The sequence below is a fragment of the Perissodus microlepis genome, chromosome 4 (genome assembly GCF_051167445.1).
Source record: "Perissodus microlepis isolate ML-2025 ecotype Zambia chromosome 4, ASM5116744v1, whole genome shotgun sequence".
NCBI classification, from domain to species: domain Eukaryota; kingdom Metazoa; phylum Chordata; class Actinopteri; order Cichliformes; family Cichlidae; genus Perissodus; species Perissodus microlepis.
The window spans coordinates 8,793,734-8,818,315 of record NC_140464.1 but is presented as its reverse complement, the minus strand read 5'-3'; the positions used below and the strand labels follow the sequence as shown (position 1 = coordinate 8,818,315).

The following is a 24,582-nucleotide window of genomic DNA, read 5'->3' as shown; positions in this document are numbered from 1 at the left end:
CAGATGTTATCTGAAGACACACCTGGTCGGTTGTATGAGAATGGAATAGAGCTGTGCTCCTGATGTTTGTTCATTCGACTAATTAAACGGCGCATAACCACAGGGCAACAAAGACAGTTGGCATTACTTGTTCAACCAGCTATTCTTATAAACCAGTAAAAAACGTTGGCACTAACAGCACAACTGAGTTACCTCAAAACTACAGGAAGACAATAGTCCTAATGCTTCACAAGTCTGGGCACCACATACGTACATTTCTCAAAATAAAATAGGATAGATGAGGCTGAAAAACAGCACCAAAGACAATATGGTAAAATTTATTTTTTTTATTAATTACATACAGTATTTATAGTTTTTTTTTATTGCACTCTCAAGTTAGTTTCAAAACAAACAATAGTGCAATTAACTATACACAAATAGAAAGGTACCATGCAACATACAAACAAGCATAATACAAAGCAAAAACGTGTAGTTTGATTTTTCTTTTTCTTCTTTCCTTTTCATACAGCTTGGAGCTGCCTGCAGCTGCAGTAGAAAAAGCAAAGACCTGCTTCTGAGCAGGATACAGGGCAGACTGTGCAATGACTTGTCAAGGCCTTCCATGGTGAGAAAAAAATGAAAATTAGGCTGGTTATATTGCATGGGGCAGTGTAGCAGACAGTACTGGACTATTATCTTTACAAAGCATCTACTGTCTTAAATTCCTACATTGTAAATACTACACTAAGAAGAAGTGTACAGCAGGAAAATGTTAATACAAGTGGAAATAGTTGCATATAAATTAGGGAATCTGTCCGCATTTGGTTAATTTCTTCTTGTAAAAGCTTATTAAAATACGCACATCTTTGGTCCGTGCTCAAACCCACGACTTGGTGAAACTTTGGCTTCAGAATAACCAGTGAACACAAAGGAGGAGCTACATAAGATTTACACATAAGAGCTGCTTTAGGGAGCATCTATGGCTCTGATCAGTTAAAGCAAACTTCAAATGAATATATGCATGGGTCTGAAATGAAGACATAAAAGGAGCGTTAAAACAAAATGCAACGTTGGCATAAATAATACTACGACAGCATCTGTGGCCTGATTAGAAAAGTGTTTCTTTAAAGTAGGGGCACTGTTCGATGATCCACATTGCCCGACCGGGGCTGAGATTTTTATATTTATATATGTATAACATAAAAGCACCTTTTTTTTCAGCAGACTACAGCTGCATTGGGATATTTGTCAACATAAGCAAAATTACCTAATCAGTCAAGTGTTAACCAAATTTCAGTTCAAGGATTAAAGTCAAGACAAGCAGCACAACAAAGGACGAATCAGAGCATTTGGTAGAGACACTGTAGAAAGGACTCCAAAATCCTTTGGTTTCTGTGAAAAAAGAAACAGTTAATCCGGATCCTGAATGTGTCATGAAGAAAATGACACGGCTTTTCTGATTTCTCGATCAAATAGCGCACATAGGTAAGGGGTTTTGTAGCAGTGACTCAACTATAGAGTTCAACATCTGTTTCCAGTTCCAAGTTCACATGGCTCACTGCATCAACAGTTCTAGGTAATGCAAGCTCAGCCGGGACCTTGTGAAAACTGAACATCTCTGATGAACATTTCAGCATAAAGGGATGTGAGAGTGAGCGGGTTTCTATGTGTGTGGCAGAGACGGAGAGCAGCAAAGACAGGGGAGATGTCTGTGTCACTGAATATTCTCAGCACTATGCCAGCAGTGCGTGAGGGATCGCTGCCTTCTACAAAAGGCAGCGCACATATGGCACTCTTCATGAAAGAAAGAGGACAAAGTAGTGTCTTTATTCTAAGCCATACCTTTATGAGGGGGGTACCACAGCTTATTGTTGCCGTAAGTCTCAGCTCTCAGCTGCTGTGTTTCCCTAACTACTCACATTGTCTTGAAGGCTGGGGTGAAGGAGGAGTGGGAGATACTGCCATTTAGGGTAACCTAGTAGATTGCGTGACAGGACTGGGTGGGGGGAGGGTGTTTGACACCTCATCAGCAGCCGTATTGGTTTCTGTGGGTTTCTGGCTTCACTTGCAAAACAGAAACCCTTGCCTTCTCATCCTCTCCCCAACCCCCCTCTCTCCTACACTGGCCAGCTCCTTCAGCTGGAAAGCTCAGCGAGGGTTTATTTTCAAAGATGGGGAATGAAAACAGCTCTCTCTTTGTTTTGGCTGCTGTGCCATTCCCAGCGGAGGAGGCACAGTGTCTTGAGGACTGGGCCTGGGACTGGGCCTCACAGGGGGCCACACGGAGGAGTTGGCTGAGGGGTTGGGGAGTAAGTGTCCGGGTATGGGTCCCTCTCAAACAGGGTGTGAGGGCAGCTCTAGGAGTGTGGGTGTCGGCGCTGATCGGAGGTGACGGAAGCCCACCTCTGTGCTGTCTGCTATGGTGATGTCTGCATCTTCCCCTTTTCCTCGTTGGCGATGGATGGCACTGAAATAAGCATTCATCAGCTGCATGATCTCAGTCAGCTGTGATGGAGAGAGGGAGAGAGAGAGGTCAAATTGGTGGCAGTCTCAGTGTCTGTCTGGCACTGTCACAGGAGAGCGGGTAAAGATGATGTCATTCAGCTGCCAGAAAAACTAGATCCTCCAGAAGTAAAGCGTGATGTTTGGCAGATTTAAGGGGACATACACATCTCTTAACTGTGTCTGGGTAGTTCTTCACTTTGACATACACCACACTGTTCAGCAGCTGTTGCAGAAAAATTAAGGGAGGGTACTATGGAGGAGTTCATTTTTTCATGTGTCTCTCCATTACACAGACCTCAGAGGACATAACCACCAAACCACCAGAAGCAACAATTACCCTTACTCTAGTCCTACTGATTCTTGGCTAAACATAGTCTGTGCATAAAACAAGTCCCTGAGTTTCAACCTGCTTTTCAACTTCAACTATAACCCTGGAATCAGCTGCTAATCTTACACTCAACTCCAGGCCTAATCATAATCACCCCCTGCAAATCTGGTCTTTCCTTTTTTCCCCTCTGCCCATCGGCTGAAAACCTTCCACTTTTATGTCAAAAGGATACGACGGCTTTAAGTTCGTAAAGTAGAAGTCTTTCTGAACCCTACTTCAATTTGCCTGTGTGTCCAATAAATAAATAAAGTCACTTTTGTGCCTCAAGAGAGATCACAGAGAGCTTTTGTGTTGTGTGTGGGAAGATGCAAGCAAAGCGGCCCAATGAAAGGCATGATTTGTTCTTGATGGGAGGGGGGAGAAAAAGGCACATCTATGTTTCTGAGAAATGTTTTGCCTAATATTTTAATCTAACCACTGCAATAAAACTTACCCCCATGCTATTAAATGCCAGGAAGTGAGACTTTTGGTGGTTACCATCTGTTGGGGAATATGGGCAGGTTGTGTGCTCTCTATTTAGACCAAATTAATGAAGGTTTTTAAAGTGGGTCAAAGAGGCGGAGGGAAGGGGGTATCATGGGCAGACACTGTGCGTCTTTCTCTTACTCTGCAGAAAACTGCACAGTGATAAGGCCCCTTGGCTCTGCACTATACATAAACTGAATCCGGCCTACAGCTGACACACATTATGTTTAAGGTCAGAGCAGAACCAGCTTCAATTAATATTTTCCTTCCAGTCACCTTCAGCCTCACCCTGTATGTGTCATCCTGGGAGGTGAGCCATTATACTTGGGTGACACATACTGTCAGAGATGCTAACCCTGTGGACTAACAGTTGGTTTTACAGGGCAAAGTCAGAACTAGCTCAGTTTAGGACATTGTAATGCTTTTTAATATTTTACTTTGAAAGTTTATTTGCTGCTACACAGCTCATGTTTCAATAAGTCATCCAAAGGTGTGGCTCTAATTTCATTCTTCATAACTCTTTCTTCACAGACCAAGATCCAGAAAAGCTAGAATAAAACCTTTTACTACCTAAATAAATCACACAAATGACACATTTTAAACTAAGAATGGCATTTTCCCCCTTCAAACTAAACAATTCTGCACCCTGTTTATACCTTGGTGGTTTCAAAGAGCAGATCCCGGTCCCCAGCTGTAATCTTGAAGGTGTTGCTGTCAGATACACCATAAGAACAGATCTGGCCATAAGGAAAGGACTCCAGGGCCTCTGATTCTCCCTGCTTATACAAGGATACAGATGTAGCAGCTACACCCAGCCATAACTTCTGGGAAAAACTCCCTGTTGAACTCTGCAGGCAGAAAAAAGCGTGCAAATGTCAAGAGACTGCAGGATCCAAGTGGCTCTTGAGCTCTGAGGAAGAAAAACGTTTAAGAGTGATACTAAAACTAAAGCGTAAGCACACAATACTCACAATATAAAAGTCCACTTCATAAAGAGTGCATCCAAAGCCGGACCACTGGCGTGCAATTGTGAGGTAGGCGGCCATACTGTCCCTGCGGCTGTAGCCGGCCAAACCTTTCCAACGCTCCAAGATGGACGTCATGACAGCCGCTGCCTCCTCCTTCAGGCGGGTCCGCAGACGCATGTCCTGCTCAACTTTTTGCTTGTGCACTGCTGTAGCTGTGTGGCTCCACAGAGTCCCTGCGAGGAGTCCTGTGTGGAAGCGCTGCGTCGTGGGACAGCCCTGAGCAGCTACCTGACAAGGAGGCACATCTTGCGGTGCAGAAATTGACATGAGAACCCGAGTTTCAAGCATATGACCTGGAAAAAGCTCATCCAGAGGCGGGCAGGGGGCATGTGTGCTGAAGTCACCCATTAGGCTCTGAAGCCTCAGGGCAGCTAATGCCTGCAGGTCCTCTTCACAGGCTGGTAGCTGACCACGCACGACCATCTCATGGCACTGCAGCGCAAAGGTCAAAACCAGGACAGAGAGAAAGAGAACCAAACACAAAGAAGGTAAAGGTCGTCAGTAATAACTTCAAGTCCCCTCATCCATCCTTTCTACCCCACCTTGTTTTATTTCATCCCGTAACTCTTTTATAGAATTCCCCAGGAAAAAATTATAATGAAGCCAATGCTGGCTGCCTTTTGCCCCCTCTGCACTCCAGCCAGTGCTCTTAGTCATGTTTTTTATGCAGTCCATTTTATAACACTCACAGCCAGTGGGAAATTACAGGCTGTGATTGCAGATTGTTTAGTAAAAGCATAAAAGATTCAGCAACAACACAAGTGATGAATCACTGCATGACAATAAATCAGATGCCATCATCAACACCATCACTGGTCACTCACAACAAAGAAATAGTGAAAAGAGAAGGCTCATGTTCCACTCCATTACCTGCTCAAAGAGGAATAAATACTCTATGCTGTCCACTGATATGCTGTCTGCATCCAACAGGCAGTAGAGCTTGAAACACAGTTTCCACTGGGATTTAGACTCTGACTCTTTAGTAGAGAAGCTGCATAAGAGAGGGACAGAAAGTTAAATCTGGGTCAAGAAAAAAAGATACACTAAAGACACATATGACAAACAAAGAATCTTAGCCTTCTGTTAATATGTTACAAGCTATTGCTTCCCTGCTGTGTAATGCCGTTGTTTAGTAACCCGACAGTTTCATGTTTACCCTGTCACTCAACATTGAGGGGACAGACACACCCATGCCTGTTTAAAAAGAAAAAAAAAATAAAGCATAGCGCCCTTTTTTCCAATTGGCTCATTGTTTTCGTTTTGAGACTATTGCCTTGTACAATTAAATGACATCATCTTTACCTTGACTAGCACCTGGCTGGCACTGCTGACAGACATAGAGACAAATCTAGTTTCCCAGCATAGTGTCATGTTTGACCAACAAGAACAGACAAGGTCACCAGATATCAAGGACACTGGTTAACATTCAGCATAGCACTTGGACTAGGGGGGAGATAAATAAACAGTGTGCTGCTCTGTCCATACTCATCTATAGAGTGACAAATAGGCTTTTTGCCACAATGTTTTGATAGCACGTCTGCTTGGTTTTATTATGACTGACTTTTTTGTTTGTTCTATCTTCCAGGGTAAAGACTGACAGTCACTTTTTCAAACCTGGTTAGGATGTCTGCGACCAGAGTGCTTCCTGTGACTGGCTGCTCCCACAGTGCATTCTGCTCGTATAGTGCAAATGTATTTTTGCTCTCTTGTAGGCCGAGCTTCTCTTGCATCCTTCGAACCACCTGGTGAGGAGGAAGGAGAAGGGGATTGAAAAGACAGATGGACTCACAAGTTATTGGGCTTCAAGGGTGAAGGAAGAAGAGGGAGCATTTTACTAGGCTCTTGATTCCACTGTGAAATTTTGAATTGGAACTAGTGAGTAGCTGAAAGACTCTGAAGCCAGCTCAGAAAAGTTGTGCTGCCAAGTAGAATACAGGGAAATGCTTCCAAACCTCATTGGCAGTAGTGTGTGAGCTGATGTAGAGCTGGCAGGATCCAGGGCCTGGATAGTGCACGGTGCACAGCATCTCCTGTCGGTTCATCAGCATCTGGATCTCCTCCCAAGATGGCACGCACTCCCGACACTTTGTCTTCTCCAGAGCCTCACTGATGAATGACGCATAGTTATCCATTTCAGACTCAGGACTTTGGCTCTGGATTCTGCAAGACAGATTAAATGTGTGAGAAAGTGATACTGCTGTGAGTGCGTGTCTGTGTGTGTGCGTGCATGCACTCGTGAAAGCAATTTGTCATAAAGATGAAAATATTAAGCACATAAAAGAGAGAATTTACTAATGCCTGCGACTCAAAATCTGTTAGGTGTTACGCTGTGATTATGGACTTTGCGTCACCCCATTGATTCAACTAAGTTTTTATTTTGTTTGGGCTGGCAGTGCTAGAAAGTCAATCAGGCGAAGAATGACAAATGTTCTCACTTTAGCTGTTAGGAACTTAAAAGACTCAACATCCCTTAATTCTTCAAAGAAAAGGAAAATGGCAAAGAAAACATGTTTGACTTTGGGTAGTGCACGAAACAGGAAAAGGCGTTTCCGCTCCTGTGAACCAGAGTGACCCCCTCCTTCCTCCCAGTGGAGTGTCCAGGAGTGGAAGGTGAGTGTATGTCTGTGTGCTGTTGTTTTAAAGGAGGGGACAAAAAAAAAGCAGCAAACCAATCTAGCGGGACGCTGAGGTTTGCGAGTGTGAAAGGTGTGAAATACAACCTGATTGAGTGATTAGCTAAGCCCTTTGTAAACACAGGGGGGGACAAATAGGAAGGAAACAATTACACTCCAGTACTCGTCCCAAAATACGCAAAAACAAGGGCAGAAAGAGGAAAACGAGCTTATTCACTTTAACATCTTGCTGTCTCATAAGGGTGTCTGAAACATAACTACGAATGTCCCACTGATCTGTGTGAGATTTCCTATACTCTCCTTTCTTTGTGTCTTTGTACCATTTCCTGCTTTCTCTCCCTCTCCTTCTCCCTTGCTTTCTTTCTTTTGGCCTAATCTGTCTGACAGCAGACATTCCCTGGGGGTTTCTCAGGGCACTGGGGGAGTGGAGGATGGTTTCTGGGCCTAATGCCCAGCTCCAGTCTTAGCTCTGCCCAGCTGCAGCCTCAGCAGTGGTCCAAACAGTGAGAGAGTGCGTGAGAGTGACAGCAGGACGTATCAAAACACACAGCCAGCGAGTTCCACAGAGTTGTTATGAATTGCCGTTGCATGCAACTGTTCCATTAGCCAGAGGGCGATTCCCAGTACAGAAATATAGATAGAAAATTGTAGTGGTTTCATGGCATGGCATTAGACAGAAAATCAAGGGCAGGAGATTAGTGCTTCTAATAACTTAGATTAGCATTCTTGACAAAAGGGCTAATTCAGACCTGTAAATCCAGCCCTTGAAAACTGGATCTGTCTAGGGAAGCATGCTAACAATGTGAAGGCATATCATGCTACTATATCTAAACAAGTGTTTAGGGATGCTGGCGCCTGCTTTTTGTCCGATGTCTAGACCCCATGTTTCGCTGCTACCACGCAACAGTGGTTCACCTTTATCTCCTAGGTCAAGCCATTCCTCTCTTATACCCTTGTCTATCACCTACAGTGTACTCCAGGTCTGATGTCTCATATGGGATTGAGGGCATCGTACTGCTGAAAAACTCATGGAAAACAATTTGCATGACTATATAAACGACTTAATGCAACTTTTCTATTAACTGACAACTGCAGTCTGTTACCTCAAACTGTCAACATGGGTGGATACGCTGTAGTGTTTTCCACCTTACTTCCACAAGCCACGTTTCCCAGTCGGAGAAATCAGAGCCAGAAAAAGCAAGAAAGTTTTCCACTTCTAAGTAAGAGATGACGAGGTGAGCAGCTTTCTCAAGTTAGGAGCATTTGTGTGTGCTTAATTGAATGTGAAAAAAATCCTGTCTGAATGCTGTTGCAAAAGCAAAACAACAATCTTGAAGCGGTCACTCGTGAGAACTGCTTTACTTGAGCTAAATAGTATTTCATTACAATAGTACTGTAATGAAATACTGCAAGGTAAATACAAAGCGCTGCACCTGACTTCCCAGCAAGCAGCATTAGATTTTAGTCTTGGCTCAATCGTAGCAACCCTTCAACTGTCAGGCATCCTTTGTGTGCAGCTCACCTTTTGAGGTGGAATCGCAGGTATTTGAGCACAATTGGCCCAGGAAGGAAAGTGCAGCTCATACAGGTGAGAAGCTGCCAGTAACGGAGATGCGCGGCAGTGTTTGGGGAAGGCGTGTAGCTGGTCTGCTTCACTAGCTGGCAGTAGACCTCATCGCGGAGAGGCCGCAGGTCCAGGCAGGTCTGTAGCACACCCTGGATGATTGGAACCGGCTCCCTTGCTGATTCCAGCTGCTGCAGGCAGTTGAACAGCTTCACGGCCTCCTCACGCACCGAGCCGTAGCCTTTCCCACTGTGGTCTGGAGAGATAAACAAAGACCAGTGTGTCAAAAGTTTTTGTCAGGACATATTCTTCCTCCCCCACCCCTTTTCTAGACATTTGAACCTTGCAGATATCTTAAAGGAATGGTATAACATTTAATCATGTAAAGTATTGTAATATAGCAACCTATTACATTAGCGTCTCATCAGTTTTATCATCATATCATGATTTTTTTAGCTTAATAAAACAAAGTGTGTTCCCTGAACTCTCAGAGAGGATGTGCGTGAGAGAGAAAGAAAGAGAGAGAGCTGCAGGCATGTATTTTCACACTAAGCTCCCACGGTAGATTTCTCCCAGTGCATTTAAGTGATTGGAAGATTGTCCATTAGGGTGGAAGAAAGAGTGATTTCAGGGTCACAGGAGGAGAGTGCACGCAAGGAAGCATACGTAAGCAAAATGAAAAGCAATCTGCGTTGCATTGAGCTTTATTCTTCCGCTAAGCAAATCAAACTGCAGAGCAATCACAGTTTTCACTTAGCCACACTGCAATTACAGAAAACAGCTGCCAGCTTTGCACACACACCGAGTGGCCATGTGCACTGGTTATCTCTTTCGTAAGAGCTTCAAGGTAAATTCAGCCAGTTGACACTTACTTAAACAGTGCTAAAAAAAATGCTAATCATGCTATTGTTTTTAACTGGTACTTTCACATACATATAGCTATGGCAGTGTAAAAATCTTAAGCACTTACATGTGTGCTCCAGACTGCCATAGGGGAAAGGCAGCAGAGGAGCATATAAGGGTCCCTGGGTGTACTTCAGGATGGGGTTGTGCTGGTAGATGTGTTCCACTACCTCAGGGTTGAACTTATTCTCCTAAAACACACAAGTAAAACAAAGCCAATCTATAATAAACAAACACATTTGAAAATAACCGTTCATGTGCAGTCAACAAGCACGAAGCCAGCCTGAGAACACTCTGTGAGTGCGTGTCTGTGTGTTTGCCTATGAAGGGTAACTGAGGTCGATTTGACCGGGGTCACAATCCAGCTCTGGCATCTTTTAAGCAGCAGGAAGGTCAAGTGATGACCCAGCAAACCACACTAGCATGACTGACACGTTATATTTTATGCACTGGTGTCAATGAGTTTGGTGTGCGTGTGTTTGTGCCTTTTACTGGGTATGTGGATAGATACCTTCCAGCAGTACAGATGGCTTCCATGCTACTGCCCTAGCACCTGTTGCTCATTAGTAACGTTGCCACTGCTCTGGCTCTCTCCTGACTCTGCAACTTCCCCGATCGTGCCTCCCTTTCTCTCTGGCTATGAGACAAGTCAGCTTTCTCCCTCCTTAGTGGGGCAAAGTTGACACATTCCACTGAAATGCTTGGTGCACACTGGTGACAAGCTTGTCTGTTTAAACTATGGGAATGACATGTTGCTCTATGGACCACGTGCAGTGGGATGCAGCAACTCAACATCCCAGATGACATTCATCCACTGATCCAGGGCCAGAGATTGTTTTTGTTCCATTTGGTCATCCACTGCCACATGCAATAGTTTGACATTTTGGGAAATACGCTTATTAGCCGTCTTGCCAAAAGCTAGATGAGAAGAATAATAGCGCTCGCATGGTAATTATGAAGGACTGGAAACAGGGGCAAACAGCTAGCCTGTACAACGGCAACAAAATCTGTTCATCTTATTTATATTACAAAGAAATGCTTTGCAATAACAAGCTGGTCTAAAGCACGATTGTTTTTTTCTTCTGGTCTCTGTCAACCTCATTGCCAGGTTGGGAAAAGGTTTGATATTCCATAATACACCAAGCATGCTACACTACTTTGGAGTGTTCATATACCAAGCATGACTAAAGAGTTTGGTAAAAGAAAAGACAAAATAAACAGGGTTTCCCACTTTTTTTTTTTCATGGACAGTTATCAAGGTAAGGTTCTAAAAGGTCTGTCTAACATATTATTGGGCTGCTTGTGTTTTATGCCTCATTCAAATAAATTAAATTTTATTTATATAGCACCAAATCACAACAACGGTTGTGTCAAGATGCTTTTTCAATTATCAATTTAGCTAATAAGGAGCTCAAATGCCCCTGCAGCCTTAGACTTTTCTGTGTGGACTCTAGATACTCTAGCTTCCCACAGTCACAAAGACATGCATGTTAGGTTGACTGGTGATTCTAAATTGGCTTCCTGTCTCTACATGGTAGGCTGGTGACATGGCCAGGATATACCTTGCCTCTCACCCTGTGACAGTTGGGCTAGGCTCCAGCCACCTGTGACCCTGAACTGGATGACAATGGTTAAGAGCATGAATGTGTTTATGATCTAAGCACTGATAAAGTCACAGTTTAAATAAAACATTTCGCGCACCTGATCTCTTTCAAATATGACTTCTGGCTATAGATCCATTGCTAAAACTGCCAGGCTTTCGCCCCTCTGTGTCTGTAACCTGATTCTATACTTTAAAGATAAGCAAGCAGTCCTGTTCACACAAAGCCGCCTCTGTTTAGTCTCTCTGGATTTTTACAGTTCCAGTCATGACCTCACACTTTAGAGAGAGAATACTTTGTCCAGTTGAGGAAAAGTGCCTATGTATAAAGGTGAGGGAGAGGGAGAGAGAAAGCAAGAGGTTTTAGGTGGAAGGATGAGTGACTGTCAAAGCAATAAATGAAAAGCAGACCCCTTTATTCCTACAAAATAAAAGCTTGACCCCTTTTTGCAAACCAGATGAGGGTAGAGGGAGCAGACTAACCACTTTCTTTGAGATTAGAGACTCTCGTTGGGAGATTACTGAGAGAGGAGGCCAGGCAAAGGACTGCTTATCTCGTCCTGCTGCTTCATGCAGAGCCCTCCTCCATCTCCTCTGCCAGAACTGCCCTTCTCTACACCCAAGAGGCAGACTGATGCAAGACGAGTCGTCTCTCTGCTCAATGACATTCCAGCACAATGTGTTCTCTAGCAAACCATGCATTAAAATATGACGATCCCTTGTAAACACACTCCCTGCACAAACTAAGGTATCTTTCAAAAGCCACAAATCCTGTTTTTCTAAATATTCAAATAGCTGGAAATGCCTTTATCTTGGAATGACCTTTCAACTGCAGGTCTGGTATTATTTCCTGTCCCTGTGTGACAGAATGAAATGAGGTCACTCAAAAGAGAAAGGCAAGCAGAATAAACTTTGGACTCCCTGGTGCAATGTGGTCGTGTGGTTTCCATGGTAACGGGGCAGGGGGTGTGGAGCATTATGTAGCCTGATGGCCGCTTGTGTTTGGTGGCTGTAATCATAGGTAGTTTGGCAGCAACCCTGTGTATGTTTGTGTGTCTGCGTTGCGTGGCCCACCTCAATGTCTCGAATCAGGAGCTGTGTTGGCGTTTCCACGGGTGATTTACTATCAATGATTTTCTGGATGGCACAAGCCCAGTGCACAGCCTCATTGAAGTGCTTGGTGTACAGCCTATAGCAATGTTTCCGACCATAAACTGTAATGCTCCAGTAACCTGAAAAAAAACCAATAATAATAATAATAAAGCAACACATTTAAAAACCATTGCAAATCTTATGACATGTAATGGTAATAATTCATAGTTAGTCATTTAAACTGCACCTTATCTGGCCTGACACTTTTCCACACATGTGTGGGATGTTTTTTTAGTTTTTTTTTTTTAAAGTAAACAGCATGGATTTAGGCCTGATCCAGTTTCCTACAATGTGAGACAATAAACTGATTCCTGCACATCTTCCATACAGACTCTCTCTCCTTTACTCACTCAGCTTCACTGATGATCAAAGGTCAACCTGAGAAAAAAAACCCTCAGACCACACCAAAACCAAACAAGAGTAGATATTCTGCAGATGTCTTAAGACACGAGTCCGAAAGCCCTTAGTGAGTTTCATTTCGGGTAACATAATAAAAGCTAAAAAAGAGGAACATTTCTCCTTCTGCAGAGGAAATATTAGACATACCCCAGGCAGCCTAGCTTGATCTGTAGGCCCCGTGGCTGTTATCAGGCTTTCCTGCTACGTGACTTGGCACCACATCCTTCTTTGTTTAAAGTTCTTAGTCAAGTATAACCCCAAAATGAAAAAGTTTTACTACTCAAATCATTACACTGCACTATTGCCACTGACCAATTTGAATATGTTCACATATAATGTTAACCACTGCTTTCAAGGGTCTATGAGACCAAAAGCGGAGCCCTTAAAGTGAACTCCTATTTTATGGCAACAACCAGAAAATGCAGAGGAAGTAAAGATTTCTTGCAACTCTTTTGTGATAAATTTCCCTGCTTAAGAGGAACACAGATCTACTCAGTAGTGAAACAGCCGGGAGTCTGTGACAAAGTCGCTGTTGAAAGTCCTCCTCTGTCCAGAAAACTATGTTTGGGTTTGCACTATGGTTTTGGCATTTTAAGCGGTTTGGTAAAGTTAGCAGGGCATAATCTCCATTCACAGAGAGGCAGACAAACATAGATAAAGGGTATCTGAGGAATACAGATTTGAAAAAACACAAGTCATCTCTGTGTCTTTTCAAAAGCAACTCTTTTTATAAATCTTTGTCATTTGTTTCCTGCATCCAAGAGATTGCCTTGCTGGTTACGCGAATGAGACACTTGTAGGCCAACCTTGACCCGCATTTCTGACCAAACAAAGCCGGGGCTTCCCAAACTTACTAAGAATTACAGTACTCATGGGAAGGGGAAAGCTAGCCACAAGTCACCACTTTCATATTGAAAGACCCAACAATTTACTGGGAAGTTTTAAAATAATGCCTATGATCACTATACCACAAAGGGAATTAACACAAAGAACTAACTGGACTCTACAGAGATTACAGGAAAGCCTGCATGAGTGTGAGTCAGCTATGTCTCATCCCATCTGCATATGGTTAGGTATATAAGTGTGTCTTGCTCACCTGTCTCCTTGTATGTCTGCTTGTCTGGCCAGATGACAGAGCAGAGGTTTGTGAGGACCAATGTGCCTAGTCTCCGGGCACCTTTCTCCGGTCCGGTGTAGTAGTCAAGAGAGTCTTGGGTCAGTACAAACCAGTATCGACGTTGCTTGATCCAGTTGCCACGCACCTCCCGTAACAACCAACCTTTAAACAAGCAGAATGCATATTTTTGGCTTTTACTTATCAATATGAAGTAAATATATAGTAAAATATAGTAAGTATATAGCACATTTTAGCGGCTACAGAATGATGACATCATGGGTGCAAAGATTGGCCGCCTATAATCAAGGCCGAACGATAATAGTGCTTTTGTTTTCACTGGTAGCTACTGGTGACTTTTCACAGCTAGCTGACAGGGTGGAAAACCTGAGTAACTGTGCAAACTCAGTCCTTATTATTGCATTTACACAAGAATAATAAGAAACAATTCAATCTTTGCAAAAGAGATACAAGGAATGGGGGCTTGAAGTTGTCTGCTGTAGCTTGAAAAAGGATATACACAGGGATTATGTTACAACTTAACCCTGAAATGAAAGATCACATGCCAGTTCAGCTGCAGTAAATGATTTTTTAAACTGATTAGTCCAGCAAAAGAAAATTAATCTTGAAATGTGATGTTTTCAAATTTTCAAGCAAGCGAGCCTGCAGCTTCTTGTCCTGTTTATTTTATTTTTTTCAGTAAAGAATAAATACCTCCTTTTTATTAGAGCAATCTCTGGCAGTAGTTTCACATGACTTTAAAAACAAAAAGAAAAAACCCATTAGATTGTGTCCCCTATGAGAAATCTTTGCTACCACCAAGCAACTTGTAAATTCTCAAAATGGAACAATGCTCTGCAACTTTCTTTCATAAGTATGGGACTTTCACACTAAGGCAAGCATTTCCCTTGAAAGATTTTTGGGGGCAGGTCATAGGTCTATAAATGCTGCTACACCCTGTCTTCACAAAGAATAATCTCCAAGGGGTGTAACTGTCCCTAAAGTTTGCAGAAATCTATGAGTAAAAGTTTTGTTGGAATAAATACTAAGTGCTAAAAATAAGGCCAGATAATAACATAGGCATTAAAGGCAGCACAAAGCCACCATAACTGCCACTTTTGAGGCTGACAGAATCAGATAAGGAGACAGAGACAAAGAGAGACACAAAGAGAATGAGGCAGCTCGTTTTTAGGCATGTCTGCTAATTTTGTCAGGTCTCTCTCTCTCTGTAATAAAAGACTCTTGTGTTCCTAAAGTTCTGAGGACTGGGAACTGCAACAGCCCAGATCTACTGATCCCAAATCTCTTCTGCATCCCCAGTTGTGTACAAATTGGTCCTAATAAGGAACAATTACATAAGTACATAAGCATTTCATGTCTGAGCAGATAAATAAACTAAATTGTGCAAATTGTTCCTGATAAGTATTATTTATTTATAAGTAGTTTTATTTCTTGACTGATACTGGGTTGTGTAGGACTATATGCTAGGGCATTGAGATGCAGTGGCAGTCAGCCGTACATGGGGTGCCTGTGCATGACAATACATATGGCTTGCATATGCATTCTTGAGATTGGTTTAGAAGAAAGAATTAGGCAATATATCTTCAGCCTCTAACCCTGTGAAACTGTAATAACTCCTCCCCAGCATCACAACTTCCTCTCTGGTCAGCGAGCTATGTGTCACCTGTTACCCAGAGATAATTTTTCTTGCATCTTTCTTCCTCTTGCTCTCATTCTCTTCTCATTTACTTTCATCTGCCCCAAATTTCTCTTCTCTCCCTCTTTTTAACCTTGCTTAAATGTGGTTTACCCAGGAAGTACAGAGAAACTGTTGCTTTGCTCCTGCTTCAAATAAAAAAAAAAAGAAAAAAGAAAGAAAGGACGGGGTGAAGGTTCAGGCCTCAATATGATATAAGAGGGGATTTTGAACCTACCATAACCAACCCTCAAATATAGCCCAAAGTGAAAACCCAGGAGGTATTTAACACCACATCAGAGAGGGTCAGCATCAAAACCCAATGTGAAATGGATAAATAAAAATCACAAAGAAAGCTGGGACGACACGCAGGACAGGAGGCAGACAAGCTGGCTGGATCAAAAACAAGACACAGGCATGCCTGCACGCCCCGCAGCTCTGTCGCAGGCATGGGATATACACCACATAGGCTGCACTTAATATTGCAACTTTAAACAATGCAATAAGAATTGATGTGAAAAGGACAGAGATAAAGCTGGAGACCCCATGTATAGCCCACCGATGATCTTCCATCTGGATCTCATCTCTGTAGCCAGCTAATGCCTCCCCCGAGGGCCACAGCTCGCCCTTAATTTGTTTCATTTGTGACCCTTGACCCTTCAGTGCCCTGCCCCCTCAAACACAGATTGAGAAAACACTCTCTCTCTGTGTATTTCCATCTTTTTTACTGCAAGCCTCCTGCTGCTCTCACCGCTGAAAGCTTGTTCAATATACTGAACATTGAACTCCATGATAAAAATACATACGTCTGAGAAAATGTGTGGAACAGATAAAAAAAAATGTAAAGCTAAACCTTTCCCCTGCTTTGAATCATAAAGCACCAGACAGATTCAGCTGTAGACGACTGCAGCATGAGAAACTGCATCACATGAGGATCAACTTTAACTTTAAATCAACAAAGGTATATCAATAAACCAATGTCAACATCTCTGTCTGTCAGCACTCGTCAGTCTATATCTGTAATGTTGTTGGCCTACTTTAGATACTGGGGCAACATTCGCCCATGTAGCCTCGGGATGCCCTACAAAAAAAAGGGAGAAAAAAAAGAGAGAGAGTCCTAATGGAGGCATCCTTCAAAACATATTCTTGTGCAGTATGCAGAGAGAATTATCTAACACCCTGAGGTTGCCTGCTGTTGGCTGTAATAGCGGTGCCTAGTGAAGTGTAATGAGGGATTGCTATGTGGTGCAAGAGCTGAAATGTTAAATGAAATTTGCCCACAGACTGTAGCCGTCCTCAGTTTCACAGGGAAACTCTTCTAACAGTGAAACAGTGGGGACAGCAGTAAGGGAGGAGACCATAGCCAAGGGTGCATGGTAACTGCTGTCAGAATTAGGCAATCTGACTGTCGCCATTCCCAGCAGGACGTAACATATCTAAGCACTGGCATTTTACTGCTCCCTGTCAGCAGCAGGCCGAAAGGAAAAAAAAAAAAAGGAAAAAATAAATAGCACAGAAATATCCTATGAGATCATTCCTCAAAAGCATCAGACATGCAGGATAGAGCTCCTGATGCCAGTAGCTGTCTTTGCATTAATACATACAGAGGGGAGGGTGGGGGCAGCTGTGCGCCACATGTGGTAAGAGAGGGGTTGGCTACAGGGCAACAGCCCAGTATGGAGCTGCGACAGGAGGCAATTAGCCTGATGAAATATACACCATACAAAAAGACATGAACAGCACTGACTAAGCCCTGCAGGGAGTTGGTGAATAAACTGGAAAACAAAACTACAACAACAGATTTTTCACTTTGTTAGTGATTGTTCTTCATGTTAGGTTTTGGATTTTTCAATCAACTGTTTAGCCTTAAAAAATAAATAATAGTAAATATTACATGAAAAATTTTAATATACCAAGGGGAAGTCTTAAAATAGCTCATTCCCCCCCCCATTTGGCCAAACAACTGTCCAGATACAATTTGCATTGCTAGAAAAATGCTAAAAAGTTAAGTATTTCTGTTAAATAGTAAACTGATGACTGGCATTTTAAAAAATAATTTTCCTGTCTGAAGCCTACTTAATTAGTAATGATGTCAGCATAATGAATATCTGATTATAGCAGGCAGATGCATTTATTTAAGGAGGATAAGAGAAACGGTGGTGCTATGTTAGTTGTGTGTGTCAGGCTCACCTTTTACCAAGAGTTCAGGTTCTTCCTCCTGTCCCATCTTATTCTTGTCAATGATCAGGCTTTTCATCTCTTCAGAAGACTCGGAGACAGTGTGGCTAAGTGGAAGAGGAGAAAGAGAATGTAAATAACCCTGCTTCCCTCTCAACTCAAGTCTTCCCCTGACTACTCCCTCCCATTAGACAGTTAATTGGCTCAAAGACACACAGTTGGCTGTGACCCCCCGCCCCTATGTGACTCTTTGCCAGCGTTGAGCCTCTCTGATACTCTTAGGTGGGGAGGGGGATCACACTGCAAGAGGTGCCACGAATATCTGTCCTCTAGCGTTTTCCCACTTTCCCTCCCTAGGAGCCCGCAAGCCCGCAAACACACACTCATACATACCACGCCACTGTGGACAGCTCGTCTCTCTTTTATCACTTTGGCCGGCGAGCCAAAGGGGCGACTGAAAATAAATGTGACAGAGCGACGCCGGCCCCGACTCCCAGCCAGCCAGCTCATGCTGGTCACAGGAAAGCAGAAGGTTCAAGAGGTCACCGCCTTAGATAGTTTAAAGCATAAACATCAAAAACATCATTAAATCTGCTGAATGGATGTTTTCTTGTTCGCCCTTTAATGCCCCACAATCAAGTCTACAGCCGTTTCCACACACACTGACTGTTCTGCATCTGGTCAGCAATGCTGTGGACAACTTCAGACTTGTTATCTCTGGCCAAGGCCCATTTCAATTCTATTACATTGTTTAGACGTTTTATCTCTTGTCATTTATTTACCTAATTACTCGTTTGTTTTCTCTATTTCCTGGATCTAACTAGCATGTTAGGTACAAGTGACAAAGCGCTCCTTCCTTCCTGTCCTCTCCACCTCTTCTTCCTCCCGGGATTACCACTCAGGAAATGAAATCAAGCCCTCCCTCCTTCCCTCCCCGGGTTATCTCTCATCTATTTACCTATGCATTTGCTAGCTGATTTATGTCATTATTGATCTGATAATTCAGGAAGGTTCCTCCTCATTGAAGGCAGCAATAATCAGTGGGTCAGAATATACCTTTATCTGCACTGGCTCAGATTACAGCAGCTGCCAGTTTCTGTCCTTTGACCTGATCATTGATCACAGGGGAGAGTCGAGATAAGGTCAAAGGATTTCTGAAATGCTGTCTCTTATGCATATGTTATCTTTATGATGTTTATTTGCAGTGGCTGATTCTAACTAACTGGCATCTCTAATTTAAGCTAATGTCCAGACACCGTGAAACTCTAGCAGGCCATTTTTTCCATATGTGTGTATAAATTGGTATGACGCATAATCAGAAGGCAGAAGAGAGAGAACGAAAGAGAGAGACTGTCACATTATACTCAGCCATGCTATAAAACTAAGCCTGCTCGCCTGCCACAGCAGCAGCCTATGGGGATCTCTATCACCCCGTCCATCTACAGACCCCATTTAAATGTATTAAAATAAACACAGAAATGTGACATCTCTTTTTTTGAGGTTGTTAACTCCCTCTACATAACAGAGACATTCACGCAGACAAAGCAGCCCAAACAGGATGGGAAAAGGATCTATAGAATAACTATGAGAGGAGTGCGTAGCCTGATGTACACACTGGGCATGCTAATGTTCTGGACAACACTGTACTATTGTTTCTGTTTATAAATATCAGTTTAGTATACACCAGGGGTGGGCAACTCCAGGCCTTCGAGGGCCGGTGTCCCTGCAGGTTTTGAACCAACACAGCTGATTTAAATGGCTAAATTAGCTCCTCAACATGTCTTGAAGTTCTCCAGAGGCCTGGTAATGAAGTGATCATGTGATTCAGGTGTGTTGACCCAAGGTGAGATCTAAAACCTGCAGGACACTGGCCCTCGAGGCCTGGAATTGCCCACCCCTGGTATACACGAATATTAAGTCTGAAATTCTAAATAGCTCCTCTAAAGAAAAGCAGGATTTGAGAGAGATGTTTCAGGGAATTGAGTACAAGTGACATTCAGGTCATGTCTAATGGTTATCCATCTTAGAAAACTTGGCTCTTGTGTGCATTTTTTTGCTACACTTCAAGCACATTCATATATATTATCTCTGACCCCTAATGGTGTTATCCCCCACAATGAACCTGAAATACCAGACAAGCCAAAAGTCACTGCTACAAGGTCATGTAGAGAAAGAGGGAACATTAAAAGAGGACAGAAACTCAGGTAGGAGGCCAGGTTTCTGTCCAACGTTTTGAACTTTAGCGTCACCGAAAGCCCGACTTTCAAAATAAATGATTTATAAGCAGGGCCACTATTGTCCCAAACCCCACTCTAACATCGAAATCTATCCATCATTGACTGTGGCTGCAGACCACAGCGGTATAGTATTATTACTACTGTTATTTCTATATAACAAGCTGTTTTTGTGGCTAACATTTTTTCTAACTCAAGAAGAATTACATTATAAGATATGAAAAAACAACACTGTAGCCTATATCAGAGAATAACCATCATTGTCCTCTGACCACATGTTGGAGGTATAAAAAAAATTGCTTCAACAGATTTATTACTCTGGTATTTTGCCAGTGTAGGTACAGACACATGTGGACATTCCATTTTGTCTATGTATACATAAACTGGGTAAAAAGTGCTATTTCTTCATGGCAATCTATGGTGTAACAAATGGGGCAATTGTCTAAGTAAAGTTGATGTGGGAGTTTTGGATCTCCACAGCTGTCCAGCATCCCTACAGTACAACCCCAGTCCAACCCCCTCGCCCCCATACTACCACCCCCCACATTCCCAGAGGTTGCAGCAGCAGGCCGTGACGGTGGGGCGGTAGGCAACTTCCTGAGTGCAGGAAGCAATTTAACATGGGGATTAGACACCACAACGAATAGAGCTAACGCAGATCTACAGACCACACCTCTACAGACCGCACCTCTCTCTCATTTGTCCTCTTCTAGAAGGCTAGACATTTCTTTTTCAGTTTTTTTTTTTTTATAATCATTTGCAATCTCAGAGAAACACATTGTACGGCAGTATTGCTTTTAAAACCAATATGGCAGTGCATGTAACGTTAAAGGGAAAAGTAAAGAAAGCAAAAAAGAAAAAAGACCCACATCACACAGGTCAGTTTCGACTAGAAAATAAAAACTGTTGGCTGTCCCGTGAAGTGGAAGAGGGAGAAGTTATGAAAATAAGGCTCAGAAAAAAGAGACCTGATTTGTGAGAGGAAGGGACATATTTCCCTATTATCACACAACCACAGATATCTGACTCCACAGCGAATACAAAGCACATTTTAACAACCTGTGTAGTTGCACGCAGGCAATATCTTCTGTCCTCTGAACAGAAGATATTGCCTGCGTGATGTAAAGCCAATGAGGCCTTAAATACTGGGCTATGTAACAATTTGTGTTTGCCGTATCCCAAATCTCTTTTATGTCTAATCCCCACAATGGCAACGGCAATACACAGTTCCGGAGTCAATGTGGTTACAAGCAGCAAATTATTTGTGAAGTATTTGACAAATGGGAACAAAATAATAGAGAAGAACATACCAAAGAAAAGAGGAAGAAAAAGATTAAGAGTACAATATAGCTTGAACTAATGCAGAACTCATTTCACCTCAATTTGGAAATGTGTTTCCATTTTACGTTTTTTTTATTGGTAGTATCAAGGACACCATGCTTTAGAGTCTAATAGGGTGAAAATTGCCACATCGTACCAATAATACCAACACTGTAACTTCTTTTGCCTTACAAATGATTATTTGGAGGGCCTGAAAATCTCAGGGGGTAAATAAATGTCAAGAAATTATAAAGGTTTAGCAAGATGACTTATGCCAATACCATTTATGTCATACCCATGATAATAAAAGGTCTTGAACACTCATGTAGGTGTATACAGTTGAATTTGTCTACCTTCTTTAGCTGGGTGGAGATTGAGTAGTAATTAGTAATGAGGTCACCAAATTCCATGCACTAAATAGAAAGACAAACTTGAATGTTGTCTCAAATGTCTCACCCTTACAGGTGCAACAAGACTAAAAGGAGAGGCAAGAACATGTCAAACAGCCACGGGTGTGTACACACCCACAAAGGCAATAGGAAGATATCTAATCAGCCAAAGCAGGTAAAGTCAGTGCCATATGAGAATTTAGCTTCCTCCCAGCAACTTCATTACCTGCTAATCTTGTCCATATATGATTATGTGCTCTGCTTTGTAAGATCTCATACCCTAATTTGGGTTTTGATTTTAGTTTTCCACAATCATAGTATAGCTAGGTCACTTGAGGCAAATTTCAGAGGTTTATAAAATATCAAAAGTTGTCCCAACCACAACATCACTTAGAATTAAAGTAAGCGATTCTTAGTTAATAATATATAAATGTAATATAGGAATAGCAATGCCAGGAATAGTCAAGTTGAAGTCTGGAAGACCAAATAACCTTTTGAAAAAACTGCTCATTGCTAGAAAGAAAGGAAAACCCCGGTTTGACTGCCAAAGGACGTGAGGAATATTTAACAGTCTGGAGAAGCGGTGCCACTGTTCTGAAGTGCAGTGGCACCAACACAAAAATTATCCTCATGCATAAGTCATCAGTAGAAATACAGTTTTGGTTCCTAACAACAAAAAAGATTATTATTTCCTGAAAAGAAACATGCACGGTAGAATGAACGGTGCTCTGCATGAATGTGCTAACAAGCCATCAGTCGAATATTTTTAAATTAGATTTTGGTCCAGTACTCATTTAAAGAGATGGGTCACGTATCTGTGATGGTATATGATCTATTCAGTTCCATTCTATTCTATTTTGTTCCGTGTTTACGACATCACATCAAGCCATACCGCATGTCTTTGCACTTTAATGCTAGTTGCACAGCTAACCGGGGAGGTAGCTAACAGCAAAGGGTCAGTAATTTGATATCCCAAGAGATTTTCTTTGTGTGTTTGCAACAGTTTGTGACTTAACAGCAAACAGTGATGAAGTAAGATGACAATGATTGAACGTTTATTGAACTTCAGTGGAGTGTGTGCCAGACACACACCCAGTGAAACTGAGAGGAGGCAGAGAAAAACTAGAAAGACCATTAATGACAGTAAACCACAGAAAAGACTCACAAGGAGTCCCACACTAAGCCGAGCAACTGCAAATAAACTAGACAATAATACACTTTTTTTATTTTATAGATTGCTGCTCATCTTTGTCCCAAAAGCAATTTAGTACATTTATATATTTAAATATTTTTATTTCTTCTATTTTCTTTTACAAAGTTGGGAAATTAATGTTTAGGTCAAGACAAGACTAAAGACACATAGAGGGAGATTGCTGGTCTCTAACAGTCTATAAATGAAGCAGTGCTATCAGAGTTGTACTTGTATCAGCAGATATCCAAAGCAAAGGTATACTATGGATAAAAGTGGGCCACACCTCTTAATCTTTGATTCAGTTTTTTTCAGTCCTATTTCCACAGTTATAAAAAAAACAAAAAAACAAAACTGAGTCTGCCTTTATAAACATTTGTGAAAGAATGGACCATTCTACAAAGCTCAAAGAACCCAAGCACAGAACGTTAATAGGATGTTAGTTCATGAAATGTATTTCCTCCAACATATTACACAATCATCTTTAAGTGGTATTTGCAAAGCCGAAGTGTTTTAGGAACCGCAGCAACTCGGGCACTAAGTGGCAGATCATGTAAAGTTACAGAGTGAGGTTGCGGAGTACTGAGGTGCATAGTGTGTCAAAGTTGCCAATGCTCTGGTGACTCAATAACTGCGCAGCTCTTAACAACAGCACAAAAACTGTGTGTCGGGAGCTTCCCATTACAAAGTTCCATGGCCGAGCTGCTTCTTTAGGCATGCCTACTACATGCAAGCCTTGACCTTGTGTAGGTTTTATCCATATAATGTATCGGTACTGTGACCAGAAAGTTTGCATACCTACTAAAAAGAGGTAGTGGCCCAAATAAATGGTTCTTTCAACTGAAGAACATGATGTACATGATGTGAGTGTCCCTTAAAGCCAAGGAGTGCAGTTGAGTGCGTGAACTGCACATGATGCTCTGTGAACAACAATACAGCTTGCTGGTATGAGAAATGTGAACTACTTCAATTTAATCTGTGCGAACTGAACTTTGAGCTAGCTCTTGCAAAGGGTGACCTTGCACAACACTGAGCTTAGGGAATATTTTACTGCTGGAGCGAATATTAGATTCATTTAAATGCCAGCAAATCCCGGAAGAAAGGATGTCCTGCAATTTTTTTTAAAAGCTGGTGATAAAAATGATCCTAAACATATTTCAAACTAAACAATAAACTACCTGAAGAGACACAAGTTCAAGCTTTTGCCATTGCCCCTAAATGCCACAAAATCTCCAGATAGTCCTGAAAGCAGCATGCATGCAAGATGATCCATCTTATAGAAGTAGATGCATTTTAAAGGAAGTAAGAATAAAAGACAAAATACTCTTAAAAACATGCTGCTGTCTATGTGAATATTCAGTGTGTACAGATATGGAGATGGACATTTGTAGAATTTTTTAAACCGAGATTACCTTTCTGATCTCTAACTGAGATAGAGAACAGAGATGGAGATAAAAAAGTAACCATCATTAAAAAAAATTTAAACAGAGTAATATTATAAAAGTCTAAAGATTAAACAAATTAACCAAATGTCACTTCTCTAACTTTTCTCTAAAGAGAAATTTTTGAAAAGGATTCCCAAAGTTGTGCATGATTTTTTCACTGTTTTTTTTTTTTAAAGCAGCCAATGTATAGGAAATCTGTACAATGACCATGACACACTTAAATCCAGCAGTGTGAGCAGCACAGTGAATTAATTAGTTTGTGTCTGTCTGCCTGGTTTCAGTTTCTGTGGCAATGAGTAATTGATTTCAGTCCAGGATCTAATCACACTGCTGAGACATTAATTAAAGCTAAAGAGCCACTGTCCTTGCTCTCGGGCTTGCATGACCGCAGTGAAATGAAA

At 42.1% G+C, this 24,582-nt stretch overlaps 1 protein-coding gene across 1 annotated transcript in view; it reads right to left on the bottom strand.

Annotated features, from left to right (window-relative positions):
• Positions 1–297: 297 nt before the first annotated feature.
• Positions 298–24,582, bottom strand: part of plekhh3 (pleckstrin homology, MyTH4 and FERM domain containing H3) — a 36,561-nt gene continuing 12,276 nt past the window's right edge. The window contains exons 3-13 of the mRNA XM_084925453.1: positions 17,617–17,711; positions 13,713–13,895; positions 12,140–12,297; positions 9,533–9,656; positions 8,521–8,818; positions 6,318–6,525; positions 5,980–6,107; positions 5,236–5,356; positions 4,309–4,797; positions 3,994–4,185; positions 298–2,484 (exon numbers count right to left, since the gene is read on the bottom strand). Of these exons, the coding sequence (XP_084781579.1) occupies positions 2,314–2,484; positions 3,994–4,185; positions 4,309–4,797; positions 5,236–5,356; positions 5,980–6,107; positions 6,318–6,525; positions 8,521–8,818; positions 9,533–9,656; positions 12,140–12,297; positions 13,713–13,895; positions 17,617–17,711 (2,167 nt within the window). The 3' untranslated portion in view covers positions 298–2,313. The remainder of the gene's footprint in view (positions 2,485–3,993; positions 4,186–4,308; positions 4,798–5,235; positions 5,357–5,979; positions 6,108–6,317; positions 6,526–8,520; positions 8,819–9,532; positions 9,657–12,139; positions 12,298–13,712; positions 13,896–17,616; positions 17,712–24,582) is intronic.